The sequence below is a fragment of the Cebidichthys violaceus genome, unplaced genomic scaffold, assembly GCF_023349555.1.
Source record: "Cebidichthys violaceus isolate CVI_PGR_0920_01 unplaced genomic scaffold, fCebVio1.0.p SCAF_27, whole genome shotgun sequence".
In the NCBI taxonomy this organism is placed as follows: Eukaryota; Metazoa; Chordata; class Actinopteri; order Perciformes; family Stichaeidae; genus Cebidichthys; species Cebidichthys violaceus.
In genome coordinates this window covers 1,117,650-1,133,721 of record NW_027176450.1, presented here as the reverse complement: position 1 = coordinate 1,133,721, position 16,072 = coordinate 1,117,650, and the positions used below count along the sequence as shown (strand labels likewise).

At 42.6% G+C, this 16,072-nt stretch overlaps 1 protein-coding gene across 2 annotated transcripts in view; it reads left to right on the top strand.

The window, feature by feature from the left end:
* spns2 (SPNS lysolipid transporter 2, sphingosine-1-phosphate) overlaps nt 1-16,072 on the top strand; it is a 72,877-nt gene that overhangs the window by 26,028 nt on the left and 30,777 nt on the right. For both annotated transcript variants that reach the window (XM_068721179.1, XM_068721180.1), the window contains exons 3-5: nt 6,133-6,269; nt 10,501-10,652; nt 13,952-14,018. In XM_068721179.1, coding sequence (XP_068577280.1) covers nt 6,133-6,269; nt 10,501-10,652; nt 13,952-14,018 — 356 coding nt within the window. The remainder of the gene's footprint in view (nt 1-6,132; nt 6,270-10,500; nt 10,653-13,951; nt 14,019-16,072) is intronic.

Sequence of the window (16,072 nt, the reverse complement as noted above, 5' to 3'; positions counted from 1 at the left end):
AATACACGATTGGTTTGCATCCTTATAGGTAACAAATACATTATGGATATCAATTTTCATTTACAATAACTCAAAGGATCAAGTGTGTTGCTCAAAGGGAGCAGCCGAATGCATTGTATGCTTTGGATTAAGGTGCATTAAAGCACTTTTATTTCCACTTTTACAAACACTGTCAGTCGCCGTCAAGAGAATTATTCCATATACATATATTTTGTTTTTAAAAAAGGATCAAATGGGCTGCTGAGCATTTGGGATCCCACGGCTGTATGCAGAGCTTCACAGGTGCTCTCTTCAGGGGAATCTAGTGCTTCATAGGGAAATATATCTGTACAGGCTCAATGAATATCAATCACACACACACACACACACACACACACACACACACACACACACACACACACACACACACACACTCAATATACGTGTGTCTGCATCTCCTCCTGATGCTCTATTCACAGTGGCATTGAATCATAGTGGGTGAGTCATCCCAGGAGCTATTGTTCTGCTGGTCAATCAAAGCTGGACATCCGGTGTTTCTAGTCTCCCTCTGTGTGTGGCAGGAGAAAAGTGTGTGTGTGTGTGTGTGTGTGTGTGTGTGTGTGTGTGTGTGTGTGTGTGTTTGTTTAGGGGGATCTGCCAGTGAGGGTTCAGCTTGCTAAAATGTATGCCTCTAAAAATTATTTTACTGTAAAATGTCTTGTAAAAAACTTCATGAGGTTGTCAAGGCTTCATGAGGTGCCACTAATGAGAGATGATACATGATGACGGTGAGGAGAATAAAGGGTGATAAGTCAGGCCTCACGGACAGAAACCATATTGTTTATAAGTGCTTATTCACATCAGAAAGAGGTAACCAGCAGACACATATAGCGTGATTCACCGGTATAGAGCAACAAGAGACAACAAAGCAAAGTCACTCTTAAATATGTGACTCCAGTGTCTCTCATGCTGTTGTGACTGTTTTTAGACTTCTCGCAAAGCCATTGTCGTCTCGTGGAATGTGCTAAGACTTTGGTAATTGGTATAATTGCATGCTGAGGGACTGTGAGAAATATGCACAGCATCTTATTTGGAATTTGAGGAGACATCAGAACTGGTTTGGCACTCCTACCTGAAGCATTGAAATAAGAATTCATTGTATTCTTTGTGGAGATTTTTTGTTCATCTGTTATATATTCTGTCTGAAGTACACAAAGGAAGTTCAAGAGACTTTTTCACTTCAACCTCTGGCTACAAAGAGAATAAAGATAGTTAAGAAGGAGTAATGGTTAATTTATCTTCTCTATAGAGGCTTTAAAATACAAAACCACTTCTCCTAGACTGGCCTCAAAGGGGTCCCTGCAGTCAGACGAGGCGACATTAATAAATGACCTTAATTGTTCAAACAACTCAGTAAGGGACAGGGAATTGTCTCCGTATTCACCGCATGGCTTTGTGCCGCATTGTAATACATAATAATGAAGTCATAAATGTCCTTGCCATTAATTAACCACACAACTTGTTTTCTGAACTTATGCTGCTGGTGTGGAATTGACAATCACTCACGGCTAACGATAAACAATGGTTTTGTGTGTGTTTGTTTAGCTAATAGTGAGGGATATGTTGCATGTTGCTGAAACTGTAGGTGTTTCCCAATCTACAGTTGAGTTTCCTCAGAAATAGATCACTGATAGCTATCATAACAACAAGCCAACAGTGAAACCAGTAATCATCAAAATGAAAATGAATCCTGCCTTATATATATTTTTTTAATAGTTTATTTTATTTGCAACACTGAAAACTGTACATAGATATGTTCTCCTTATCCATCTAATCTGTAAATACTGAGATGCAAAGCGAGGTGTTTTGGGCTCAATAATAAAAGCAAATTCTGCTTCGACTAGACTGAAGAAGTAGTAAACTCTGACCATTGTTCTCTAAAAGAGGTTATGAAAACTTTTCCTCTCCTTTGGCCTGCAGTGTAAACAACCACAGAGAATGCCTGCTCCAGACATCAACTCCTCACTGTTAGGGCTTTCCTGCTGCATATTTGCTATTTACTTCATTTATGACAGATTGCCATCTTTGGCGAATAGCCACAGCTAATCTCTGCATAAACAAGAATAAACAGAGAGACAATGGTGGTCAGTGCAGGAATGTGACTTATGAGGACGGGTGCCATTTTATGCATGTTTCACATTTCAGGAGCTGTTGTACTGTATGCCAAACCTTTCTATTCATACTAGCTGTTCATTTAAGGTGTTCCAAACCACAAAATGAGACGCATCTTCTGAAGATTGAGTTAAGAATCCTGAAGCATTTCCAATAAAGAGTTTTGGGTGTGACCTGTCATCTGCGAAGACTTACTTAGTCATCGTTTGTTTGTCCTCCCTACAATAGCACGTTTATTTCCTTGTCATTGAGTCCATTCTTTCTAATGAATCATATCATACACTAGGTCTGCACTGCTCTCATAACATTCATTGAAATGACATGATACAGCCTTGTGAACAAGTTTCTGAGCATTATTTAAAGAAAACATGCTGGATCCCTCAACATGAGCAGGAAATCCTCTTTTACATCCTTCACAGAACACATGAGAACAGTGTGATGGCTTAATAAGACAGTCTTTACAGTGACAGGTCATTTCCTGGGAGCAGATGAGCCTCCATAAAGGTTACATGTGTGCATCCGGTCTCAGTAACAGCAGGTGTTTTATATAATGCAGATTATTGTTATGCTGTATGTGAACAATCTGCAAATATATACAGTGTAACATTGGATTAATTGCTTGAAATTACATCATGAAAGGTTCCTATAGATTTTGTTCAAATTAATAGAAGCAGGTATTTCACTGTATATTGTGTCCTGACCGTCTGCAAGACTTTTATGATGTGTCCTACTGTCATTCTAAACAAAGGCCTATTTCAAATATTCCATTCCCTTGAAAATCTATGAATGAGGTCAAACAAAGCTCGACGTCCTCTCGCGATCCAAATCCGTAGAGCACAGCAGGTTGTCGATGCCGACTCTGATAAGAAAGAATTTGATGAAAGAGAAACTGCAGCAAAAAAAAGCATCTATTTGTGACAGCAATTCATCATCTTATTATTCTGTCAGTTCACAGCAGCTTCCTGACAAAATGTTTATGACACACGTGTCCTGTTGGGTCGCTCAGTCGACAATGTTTTCACTAAATTAAAACTAAAAATGGTATCATAGAGATCTGTTTTGTTTTAAGTTCTGCACCAGTCGAAAGAGTTGATGTTATCGCTTTCTCCACAGCTTCTGCTTTGCTTACTGAAGCGTAACTCACACCAAACATGCAGGATATTAAAGCAATACAAACATAAGGCCTCAGTTCCCCTTGCCCCCTTGAGTAGGGTGAATAAGCAGCGAGGTCAACACCAAAGAAGTGCGAGCGCACATTCAAGACCTGACTACATTCCCATGTGCTGACACCGCTAAGAGGTGATAATGAGCCTTATGAACAAAAGCGAAGCCTATCAGCAAATCACAAAATTACATAAAACAAGACACACAGAGGGATGGTGATGTGCGGCCATGCTAATGACTCGAAATAGGCCAGTTAATGATGTGACAATATGCATTTTTGACAAGCTGCTAAACAGTGAGAGTAATGATCTCTGGGGCCCCGGCTTTTAAAAACTCACGTGGAACCAGCTGGTGGTGGCTGATAGTGGACCTCTCCCTCATCTTATCTCCAGTTTGCACCGCAGAACACCCTGAGCTGTGTGTGTGTGTGTGTGTGTGTGTGTGTGTGTGTGTGTGTGTGTGTGTGTGTGTGTGTGTGTGTGTGTGTGTGTGTGTGTGTGTGTGTGTGTGTGTGTGTGTGTGTGTGTGTGTGTGTGTGTGTGTGTGTGTGTGGGGTTTCCTTACTAGTGCTTTGGCTGCAGGGCGAGCTGGTAAAGCTCTTTAGAGAGCCCGACCCGCACTGAGCAGTCGTCAGTGTCATTTAGCATTACACAACAGACCTGCAGCACTTAGCCACATAAATGATCATGATGGAGGCCGCAGAAAGAGAGAGAAACGCAGGCAACAAGAGGGAGAGACTGAACAGGAGAGTCGAGAGGCAGAGAGGGAAAACATACATACTGAGGTGGGAGAGACTCATTATCTGTAATGAGCAGATAAAGCAATCCCAGCAGCTGTGAAAACCCAAACTGTAATTGATTTATACATTAATAATAATTCAAATTAGATTTAAATTTGATTTTAGATTACATTTCATTTTCTGAAATCAGATTTTTTTTCCCTTTCACAATGACAGCGAGGTCATGCAGGATATGTGTATTTTACCATTATGGGTGTGTTCTTGTATACATATTACTCATAATATTTTTTACATTATATATATTATTATATACTTGAAATATTAATTTATATCTTAAGACATAATCATTTCCCAGAGAGGTTCATCTTTTATAAAGCAAAGCTTCCTGCCCCAAACAAATACTGTGCAAGGTTCAGTGTTTTTTGGGAAATAATAAATCCCTTTTGCTTTTGTGTTGTATTTGTTTCAAAAATGAGCCAGTATTATTGACACCATGTTTTACAATGTATTGAATAACAAAATCACTAGTGCTGTATTCCCTGAAGCAATGTGATTACAGGACAGAATGACTATTGTTTGCAGCGCTGTAGAAGTGAGTATACACATAGAAGTTCTCTTAATCTGAAAGTATCCCTGAACCATATTTATATTACGTTTGATACGTTTTTATGTACATGTTTCCTGCTGCTTTAAGGTTTTTACTTTTTATTTTTTTCTAATGTAAAAGGAAAGATAGTAAAACATTACAGCATTAATATCAAAACCACAGTGAAGAAGAAAGAAAAAAGGGAAAAACAAAGATAGAGAAAAGAAGAAAAGAAAAGAAGGCATGGGTAATGAGATACGATGGACATACACTAGTCCTAAATGAAATTGGAGCTGAAGTGATCGGTTATTATGGGGTACAGTTCATAACCGACTTGAATACCTGCAACAAAGTAATGTAAAATAATTGGAATTACACTATTTTTTGGGGTAACTCTTCACGCAAAAGATTGTTACGAAAGTGTTTTTCTTTTTTTATCGTACCCTAATATCAAATGTTCAAAACTACAGTTAAGCTATAATCTGATTATAGTCCCTTATCCCGTTGGTTGGCCCCAGCAGCTGTGGGACTGTGATGCCAGTGTCTTATATAACACCCCCCCCCCCCCCCCCCCCCCCCCCCTTCTCTCTCATCTCCTCTTCTGTATGTTTATGCTGATGATGTGTCGAAACACTCCAGCCTGCCTCCCTAGCTCCCCTCGCCGCTGTCAAGAGTAACATCTCTACCCTTTCCCCTCTGCATAGACGCACAAACTCGGTTTTGTGAGCATTCAAAATTCAGGTCTGTTTTGGATGGTCCTTCTCATAAATATTGACTAAAAGGCCTGAGAACGAGTTGTCCAGTCAGCAGTGGGGAAATTAGGGGGAGCTCACTTTGAAGCACTTTTGTTCCTTTCACTGACACGAGTCTGGTCGTGAGAAATTAAGATGGAGGAATTATATATGGACACAGCCTCCTCTGGCCCTGGTGTGTGATATATTGTTATTAATCTGGTCAGTTTAAATGTAATTCCAGCAGTGGTACATTGAAGACTCACATGTTTTTTTTTTCCTACACCACTTTTTTTTATTTGTTTGATCTCTCTTTTATTAAGAGCTAATGTATTCGTCATTACATTTGTACATCTCCCCTCTCGTTTCACAAATTCAACATCACTTTTCTCAGTGACATCTCCCAGTGCTGTATCATCTGCATATATATGTTTTTCGTGGAGTAGATCTGAATCCTAATTGGTTGGAGATGAATGGAGGTGTCCTCTGGCAGTCCTTCCCTGTGCCTCCGGCAGACTGGTATCACACAGTCAATCTGGACAGGTTCTTGCCTTAATGAGCAGACCTAACAGCTGAAATATTTGTCTCAGTCCAGTTGGAATCTGAGTTATTTTTTTTACAGCACAGTACAATGGAGAAATACATGATACTGTAAATATCCAAATCTGTGCAAAACCTAGTCTGAAAACTGCATCAGTAACGGTCATTTTCTGTCACTATGTCCAAAGTAACAGTTTCTCTTATCCTTTCCCTCTCCGCAGTCTTCATCTGCAGCTTCATGGTGGCAGCTCCCATCTTTGGTTACCTGGGCGACCGCTTCAACAGAAAGGTTATCCTGAGCTGCGGCATTTTCTTCTGGTCCATTGTTACTCTGTCGAGCTCCTTCATCAGTAAAGAGGTACGACATCGCACACGTTCTCACAGAGAGGATCCGGTGTTATTCTATTAGTCCGCCGTCCCACTGACGAGCTAATTATTCTTGCTATGATCTGGATATGCTTCACGTTAAGGCTGGTGAAAAAAAGACGACACGCTCGTTAAGTCAGACACAAGCTTTGCCTTTTGTTGTCAGTCTCTCTCTCTCTCTCTCTCTCTCTCTCTCTCTCTCTCTCTCTCTCTCTCTCTCTCTCAGACACTGGCTACCAGCCAATCAACTAATGAAGGCCCATGCCTCAGACTTGTCTCAATTACAATGCTTTAGAAGATAAGACGGTAGTTCCACTGCTCCTTGACAGGCGGATTTAGATGTGATATCTCTAAAAGCCCCAGTGTGCCGGGCGGTGTTGGATGCATTAAACCATAAAATGATTCTTGGGAGGCGAGGGGTGAGGGGTGTCCCGCTGAGAGTGGCCATCACATTACAGTAAAAGGCTCTATGTGTGTGTGTGTGTGTGTGGAGGTGTGCAGATGGACCCCATTATGCAGTCTTGATGGACATGCGTAATAAAAATCCAACAGGCTGAGAATCTGAAGCTGCTCAACTGGCAGATATGTGGCATTGAAAGCTACATTAGGTAAATTCATGCAGCGCGTGGCATGTCTGCAGAGCAGCGTCATGGAGTCCCGCAGTGTCGTCTCTCCAGTGAGTAAGCCAGCTCACTGCAGAAGCTCGTCAGCCCAGAGCTGCGGAAGGGAATGACAGCTCAGAGATGTCTCAGGAGGGCGTCCTTTGACTTAAATCTGCTGTAGACTCTTCTGCTTTGGAGGCAAGATGGCAGCCATTTGCCTAAGCAGGAAATACATTCAGACTGCTTCTTGCTCAGATGAAATTAAGGGCCTCTTCCCCTCCTGACAAATGCCTCAAAGGCTGTTGATTGCCGATGAGGAGCTTGGGACTGATCCTCGAGACCTGCAGTCCTTTGCCCTGATCTTTAACTTTGCCCTCAAGTTCCTGAATGCCAATCAAATGAGACAAGAGTAGATGGCTCTTATGTAATAGCTCCACGGCGCTGTCGCCATGAGAGATGAAAGACATGACATGTAATGAAATGTTAATGACCACTTACAACTGAGTCCTATCATTACGCATTCAACACACTCTGGGGTATTTTGGGGGGATTTGCAGCAGATACAGATCTTATGTAACAGAACTTTGCCACTGCCATAAAGTGAAATTGCAAAAAAGAATTCTGCATGAGCAAAACAGATTATTGTCATAAAATGATCACTTGAAGGGCATTTCAAATTGAACGTATTAGTGGCAGGCTATTTATAATTTTATCCAATGGAAAGCATGACTCGTTACACTTTGATCTCGTGAATAAGAGGGTGAGACAACGTTAATGATCATTGAACCACTGTTATACAGGCTGATGGATAATCATTCTTAGGACAGTTTATTTCTTTTCACGATTGACATCTTTATAGCTGTAATAATGTTTTTATCTGAATACTAAAATAAGAAATGGATGACATAGGTTGAAGGTCGAGGCCAAATGGGTAGTACATTTTTATACAACATTGTATTACAAAGTATTTTTTTGAAGTCACTAAAGTGATAAGATTTCACCTTCTAAAGTCCAAGTAGCATTATCAAATGTGCCAGTTGACACAAAACATTTGTGTCAAGCCTTGGTGGTATTAAATAGATCATTGTTTGCTGTGTATTCAGGGAAACTGTCCATGTGCTATAAACTGTGCATAGTTTTTTCCAAGAGATTTATGAAAGTGGAGAGTTGCCTTAATGTGTTCAAAGCCAAAAGAGCAAATGTCAGCATGCTTACACGCTAAAATAATACAGTGAACATGGCAAATATTACCTGCTAGCACACTAGCATTGTGTACATCCATGCTACCCGGCTCTGTGAGACTGTATACTCTTAGTCTAGTTCGAATATAGGTACCAAACAGTTTAAAAAGTGTTGATTTTCCTAAACCTCCTTTATTCTCTTTAATGTCACTGTAGTTTTCAATCTGCTTTTACAACCTCATGTTTGTGGCGCTTCCCTGGCGTTGTTGCTTTTTGTTGTTGTCACCGCTTCAAGTATTTCTGTTTCAAGCTTCGATGACAGTCTAGTGACCACACACTCTAAAAGGACTAGCATCACCCACTAAATGGTGGGACATTAAAAGGAGAAAATAGACCGGTTGTAAATACTTCCGTACAATGTGACAAGCACAAAGATGCACAGCAGTGAGAGCTCGGCTGTGATCAATCACGAACACTGTGGCTCACAAATAAAACAAGCAGGGAAAAAAACAATGTTAGGCAACTGTGGCAATTGGGGGTTTTATGCTGAAATCAGCTAGGCTATACACGCTTTGCACACACAACATATGATTAATAATAAGGCAACCACGCAACAATTATGCCCCAAAACAGAACCCACACAGCACTCTGCCTCTCTCACTCTAACCAGACACACACACTCAAACCTGACACACACACACTATTGAGTCACTGTACAACTTTTCACCTTATGCACAGCAGGTCACAATTCAGTCACGGCAAACAGGCTAGAGGTGGAAGAATATTCTCTTTTACCTAAAAAAAAAAAGAATGGACCACAGAGGCCTTTGGTCAGAGAACCATATTCAATGGAAACTGAGTGCTTATTTTTCTCAGGTGTCGATCAAAGGGGGTCTCGCGGCACCGTCGTATTTCACACACTGCTCTAAGTGTAGTCTTAAAGCTAGGTATGCGTGTGTGGTGTAGTCTCCAGAGCATGTTTCATAGCTGTGTCTATGACCTCATGACATGATGTCACCAGCATGAAGCCCTGTAGTGTCGGCTGAGAGCCTAGGTCATCGGGGATCACAGTGTCCGCTACCTACAGCACAATCATTCATCTGTTTTCACTGCTGACAAACCCAACAGAGTGCAACCTTATCACGCTCACACACACACACACACACACACACACACACACACACACACACACACACACACACACACACACACACACACACACACACACACACACACTCCCATTATTAGGGCCCACAATGTGCATATGTTTAAGGTGGGAATATAAAAAAAGACATAATGTAATGAAATGTGGATGTAAGACAAAAAAGGATTAAAATACTTGGAGTATATATCACCATGAAACAATGTAACTTCACTGTAACATTAACAAATTGCACTAGTTCTACATTTTACTCATGGGGCAAATAGACAGTATGCTAATTATTGGCCAATATTTGCAGTCTGCGTCACAAACAGTGTCTGTGTCTGTGTGTGTGTGTGTGTGTGTGTGTGTGTGTGTGTGTGTGTGTGTGTGTGTGTGTGTGTGTGTGTATGTGTGTGTGTGTGTGTGGGGAGGATTTCTTTGTAGCTTCACGAGCAGGCAGTCTGCATCCAGTGAGCAGTTGCCATGGAAACAGTTAACAATCCAACTGCCTACACAGGTGCCCCCCACCCGCGTGCAGTCTCCTATTAAAGCCTTTTAAGCATTCATCTTTTCATTCCTCCGTTTATTACGTCTCATGGAAGATAATACGCCATGGTGATTTAATAAAGCTACATTGGATTAATTAAACACAATCAAATGCTGACGTGATACCATTTCACAATCTTATTAAGTCAAAAAATATTTGGTTGATCAAAATAACCTTGTCCAACCCTCTGCACCAGGTGCAACAAAATCTCAATATGTAAATCGTTTTGATGGCCCATGTGTTCATGGGATTGAGCGTTTGAAAGTCATCGCTTCTCATTAATGATGAACCGCATGCTTGTTACTTGTGTGTTAATTCACTGTCCATCCAGTGCCTACCTCTGTTTATCTGGTAGATACATGTTTCAGAAAATACATGGGACTTTTAAATCTGCCTTTAAAAGAGGGGGTGAGGGGTGAACACATGAGGGGTGAATCCATACTGAATCTGATGAAACTTCACGGGCTGAAAGCTATGTAATTGTACTGTATGTGCATTGTAAGCCTGATTACAATGACAATAGAGACATTTACTGTGAGTATCTTCGGGCTAGAAGTAAAGATAGACTGTTTTGTGCTCTAAGGAAAAGTTGGTGAGCAAAAAGCCTTATGACCAAGATAAATGGCCGTTGGGTTGACATTGCGCTCTGACACAGAGCTTGATAACAAAACTCCTATCTATTTCTCTCTCTCTCTCTCTCTCTCTCTCTCTCTCTCTCTCTCTCTCTCTCTCTCTCTCTCTCTCTGCAGTATTACTGGCTGTTTGTACTTTCCAGGGGACTTGTGGGAATCGGAGAGTCCAGCTACTCCTCCATCTCTCCCACCATCATCGGAGACCTGTTCACTAGTAACAGCCGCACCATGATGCTCTCTGTCTTCTACCTGGCCATCCCCCTGGGAAGGTAAGAGACAGACGGATCCTGTATTCTTGAGGCAAACACTGGGTAACAACAAGACGTGTGTTCTATATCGGGAGATGGGAGATCTTCATGCCGACATTTAGGAAACTATAGTTTGGTGATTTCATCCAATTCCGCTGGTTCGCTACATGTTAAATCTAATAAGTGCAATGAAATCAGGAGAATTAGCGTAGATAATTTAAATTATCCTCACATGGAGCCCAGGCTCGCTCCTATCTGCCTCTCTTTTTTTCCAGAGGCAGCCACACAAAGAGCTGAAGCCCTCTGCAGACAAGCATAACTTACAATCAGCTGTGTGTGAAGCTTAAAGCAGGGTGGAAGGCTTTTTTTGGGGATGTGGCGTGGGGGTGTGAGAGTAGGAGGTATTATTAAGCTCAAATCTCCAGCTTTTTCAGTTCATTCAATCAGAAAAAGGGCCACAGGGAGAAAACAAACAAAGCCAAGTAATAAAAGATGAATGCACCAATGGATGCGGCGTGGGAGCCACTGTTATGTATAGTGCTTTGCAGCATGTGCCGTGCTGTCGCATGCTGCGCTGTTTTCCAGCTTCTGCATGCAGAGACGCACACATGGAAATGCTAAATAGTAAAGGGGAAATATGCTGCAGTCTCCGTACACTGTCAACATTATAATTACATTAAATGTACGTATAACATGCCACTCAAGTTACAATGGCAGATTGGAGACAGTTGGACAAATGTGCAAGGGAAAGTCTAAACTGCCCTGAGTGGTTGTGTTATGAGCTGCCAAAATGTTTGGGTCACAGTAAACTGCCCGGCAACACAGACAATAGAAGGTGAAAGAGTGTACCTCAGTAAAGTGCAGTCAAACATCCTATCCAGTCTCCCACTTGTTTGTCTTTACTGAGGTTGTTATGACCGTTTCCAGGAAATGACCTCAGGAATTAGGCTGGATTCACAGGAAATGGATTTCCCTGTCCCCCCCGCCCACACCCATAATTTAAACTTGGCCGTGGAGATAGGTTTCTTTCTGTGCGGCGCCGCTGCCGTTTGATGTGAGCATATTTTTCGTGCTCGAGTTTTATTGTTGGTGTTGAACTTTCCAAACACTCTCTGCGTGGACTCTGATAACATTCGCTGTTAGTCACTCACTGGAAATATCATATGATGTCTGAGCCTGTTTATATGGCGCTGTTATTTTTGGAGAACTAATCATGGAAAGCACAAGCGTCGACCGTTTCCCCCCTTTGCTCTGTGTGAGGATGTGTGTGTAAAACCAGTTAAACATCTTTTGGTCCTTTAGCAGCCAGTGCTGATAAGAACCCACTGTAAAGTCGCTGGCTACATTTGATAATCAATCTATTGCTCCAATCTGCAATGCTAATGGAAAAAACAGCACCTCTTCACCAGAGGCTCTGCACATGAAGACAAACAGGTTATCTGAGAAAACAGGAAGTCTGATTGACTTTTCTTGACTAAATCTAGAGAAGAGGCTTAAAAACGGTAGGAATAAGCTGAGATGGATGTCAAATGAGAGCGAGTAAGGTATTGGGCCATCTTAATTGAAAGAACACCCTTTTTTCAAAAGCGTCTTAGCTCATTTAGTGTTTTGATAATGGCGATAGACGGCCCAGTCCCTCAAAATCGGTTGTGAAAGTCCTAGAATATAATTCACACCACTATCAAACCAGTCTATGATGCCTCATGTGCTGTATGGAGGCATGTGGGGATAACATCAGTCATTAGCACTTACTGGAGGTCCGAGTAAGAGGTGGCAACAAACAATTATTTTCATTATCGATTATTCAACGGTTTATTTTCTAGATTAATGGATTGATTAATTGTTTGGTTTATAAAATGGTTTTAAAAAAGTGAAAAAGCACCACAATTTTCTATAGCTCAAGGTGATGTCATCAAATTGTGTCTTTTGTCTGATCAACGGTTCAACACCCTAAAAATATTCAGGTTGTTATCACTGATTATTACTTCGATGATTCATTTCTTATCAAAATAGTTCAGGCCATAGAACACAAACAAATATAAACAAAGAGTAATCAGCTCTTTATTTACTACTGTGTTGAAGATAATGCTCACATACTTAGCTATCGGGGTAGGGAATGAGTCCTTACCCCAAGTGAAGGAGTTCAAGTACCTCGGGGTCTTGTTCGCGAGTGAGGGAACAATGGAACGTGAGATTGGCCAGAGAATCGAAGCAGCTGGGGTGGTATTGCAGTCGCTCTACCGCACCGTTGTGACGAAAAGAGAGCTGAGCCGCAAGGCAAAGCTCTCTATCTACCGGGCAATCTTTGTTGCTACCCTCACCTATGGTCATGTGGACTGGGTCACGACCGAAAGAATTAGATCGCGGGTACAAGCGGCCAAAATGGGTTTCCTCAGGAGGGTGGCTGGCATCTCCCTTAAAGATAAGGTGAGAAGTTCGGTCATCCGTGAGGGACTCGGAGTAGAGCCGCTGCTCCTTTGCGTGGAAAGGAGCCAGTTGAGGTGGTTTGGGCATCGGGTAAGGATGCCACCTGGGCGCCTCCCTAGGGAGGTGTTCCAGGCACGACCAGCTGGGAGGAGACCCCGAGGGAGGCCCAGGACCAGGTGGAGGGACTATATCTCCAAACTGGCCTGGGAGTGCCTCGGGGTCCCCCAGTCAGAGCTGGCTGATGTGGCCCAAGAAAGGGAAGTTTGGGGTCCCCTGCTGGAGCTGTTGCCCCCGCAACCCGATCCCGGATAAGCGGTCGAAGATGAGATGAGAGATGAGATGAAACTTAGCTATCGGCCCTCTGCCTCTCATATCCTCTGGTTTACTCTCTCTGTCCTTTAAATGCTGATGTTATCTAGCAGCAGAGGCTTATCGCAGGGCCCCTTTATCTGATCTTATCTAGCAACATTTCCCCCAAAGCATTTCACTGTTATTTCCCTTTAGGACTCACACAACACTCTTTACCGAAGTAAAATGCGGTGAAATTCAATTTCCCTGTTCCACACGCAGCCTTCAGGCTTCAGACAACCATGTTAGTGCCGGGTCGTGGGCGATAACTTTGCACCTGCATTTTGTGACTATGTGCACACATCGCACATCCACAAATAGACCAACTAGCCAAGCTGCTACTGGTGCTTTGATCAGTTACACTGTCATAAGCTCTCCATGTCAAGTACCCAAACACTCAATGTGGCAGACAAACAGGATGTGTGTAGTGTAGGCGTAAGCTTCAGGACACTGACTCACATACTTAATATATAACGTGCACTCGCCACTAGACCTCAGTGAAGAGTAATGTATTTGACGGTTTCTGTCTTTCTGTCTCTCCGCAGTGGGTTGGGTTACATCCTGGGCTCCAGCGCCAAGGTGGCTGCAGGAGACTGGCACTGGGCACTAAGGGTAAGGGCATCATCCTCCAACACTGCACACAAACATGCACACAGAGACAGATGAAGAGCCTGTCTTGGATCTGGGGTCAGAGGGGCCGGTGGTGGCAGAGGCACCAGGGGCGCACACATGGCTGAACAGGCGGTCCGGGCCGTGACATTGTAGTGATGTGACAGAGGGTGAGCTGAAGGCGGCACAACTCTCACATTCATCCACATCAGCATTAGTTGAGCCTCCAGCCTCCCACTTAACGCTTTCTCAAAATGTAGAAATATTAACATCAAACGCACTCAACATCTTCTAATATGTGTTCAAGCTAAAAGGCCGTGTGTCGTGGTGGTTCAGTTCTGATCCGATGGAAGGAAAGTGGATTTCTAGATCAAGGCTGGCGCTAGATTTTTTCCTTTGCAGAAGCTGTAAACACATTCATCTTTCATTACTATTTACCCTCGCGGGTCGTCTCTGGTGAGGCAGGATCAATGTCGTCCTCAGTGAAATAACGAGGTGTAGGGGCTTCCTCTACCTGAGCGTAGTGTCTTTTAAAGTGCAGGAACTTAATGAAACACTAAGGTTTCATTCTTTAGGGAGAGGTTGCTGGAGGTACATTGTGGCCCTGCCCAGGACGCAGCACTAAATGCATGTCCTGGGTACTATCAGGGGTGCTAGCTGTACTGTAGATTGTGATCGGTTAACCAAATGTGTCCTTACGTCACAACAGAGAGTGCAAGAGCAGCCACAGAACAATAACCACCAGCTTGCTATTGCATCTGCAACAGCATCAACAACTTTTTGAAACAAAAGAGAACTATAAAAAATGCATGGAATGAAACTGATGTCCTGATAACCATTTGAGGAGAAGATGTTGTTTAGAGGAAGCCAAAATCACCTGTAAGAATTAAAAATGTGTACCAGTCTACCAGAGAAGGCACAAAGCCTCTGTGTGGGGCAGTTGGACCGAGCACAAAGACACACTTGTTCCTACGCACTGGCTCGCAAAATGCCCCAAAGGTGCTCCAAGAGCATTACGCTGGTATCCCTTTTAATTAAAGGCTGATTTCAGCTCTCAAGAGAAATGTATCTGTAGAACTTTGCTGAGATGTCCCACCTTGACAGGATTTTGCTTCAACAAAGAAAAAATCCTGACTGGACAATTCTTTGCAGTAGCATACTTACAGCGTACTTGGGAGCAAACACAGGTGTTGACTCAGGAGCATAAATCACTGTTGTCATGGCACTTTTTTACTGGGACTCCAATGACTACTCGAGACAAAACGTTTAGAAGCCAACAGCTCAATAAGGCATACCAGCAGCAATGGAGAGGACCAATGAAAGGTCTAACAGGACTCCTCAGGAGCCGCTGACTTCAGGGTCAGCTTTAAAAAATCCTCTAACAAATTATGACCCGACTCTTCTTATGAACCGACTGACATTTTAAAGGAAGGCATTAAAACCTCCTCTCAGCATGCCGCCGTGGAGAAGATTCCTGGATGTGTTTGAGGAAACAGGACGTGCATTTCTTCTTGTCCTTGTGGAGTATTAACAGAGAAAGAAAAAAAAACACAAAGAGCGAGGCACTTTGTTCCACAGCAGTCACAATGGCATTCCAATAAAACAATCTCAAAGCCAATTAATCACCGGTGTGGCATGCAGAGGGAAACAAAAACGAGACATGAAACGGGTTCTGTGGAGCAGTATCCTGCTTAAAGGAAAAAAACAATGCAGCGCTTCCGTTTGTTTTTGCCCAACGTGTTCCAGCTACCTTCCTTGTTTAGCAAAAAAATGGAGCAGGGGGAATGCATAGAAATGAGGAGCAGAAGAGGGCAGTAGCTAATTTGTTTGATTGCCTATCATCCATACAGGAAGTGTCGAATGTGCACTGTGGGAGTCAAAGGTCACAGACTAGAGTGCAAAACACAGCTCATATTTATTTTCCTCTGTAGCTCTGTGTCTTCCATTAACTGCCTCTCGCTGACAGCACATTTATAAGATTCTGATGTAGATGTCGATACAATTAAGTTGCTCCACACAAGCAGAAGACAATTGGAGAGAAGAAACAATATAAGAAA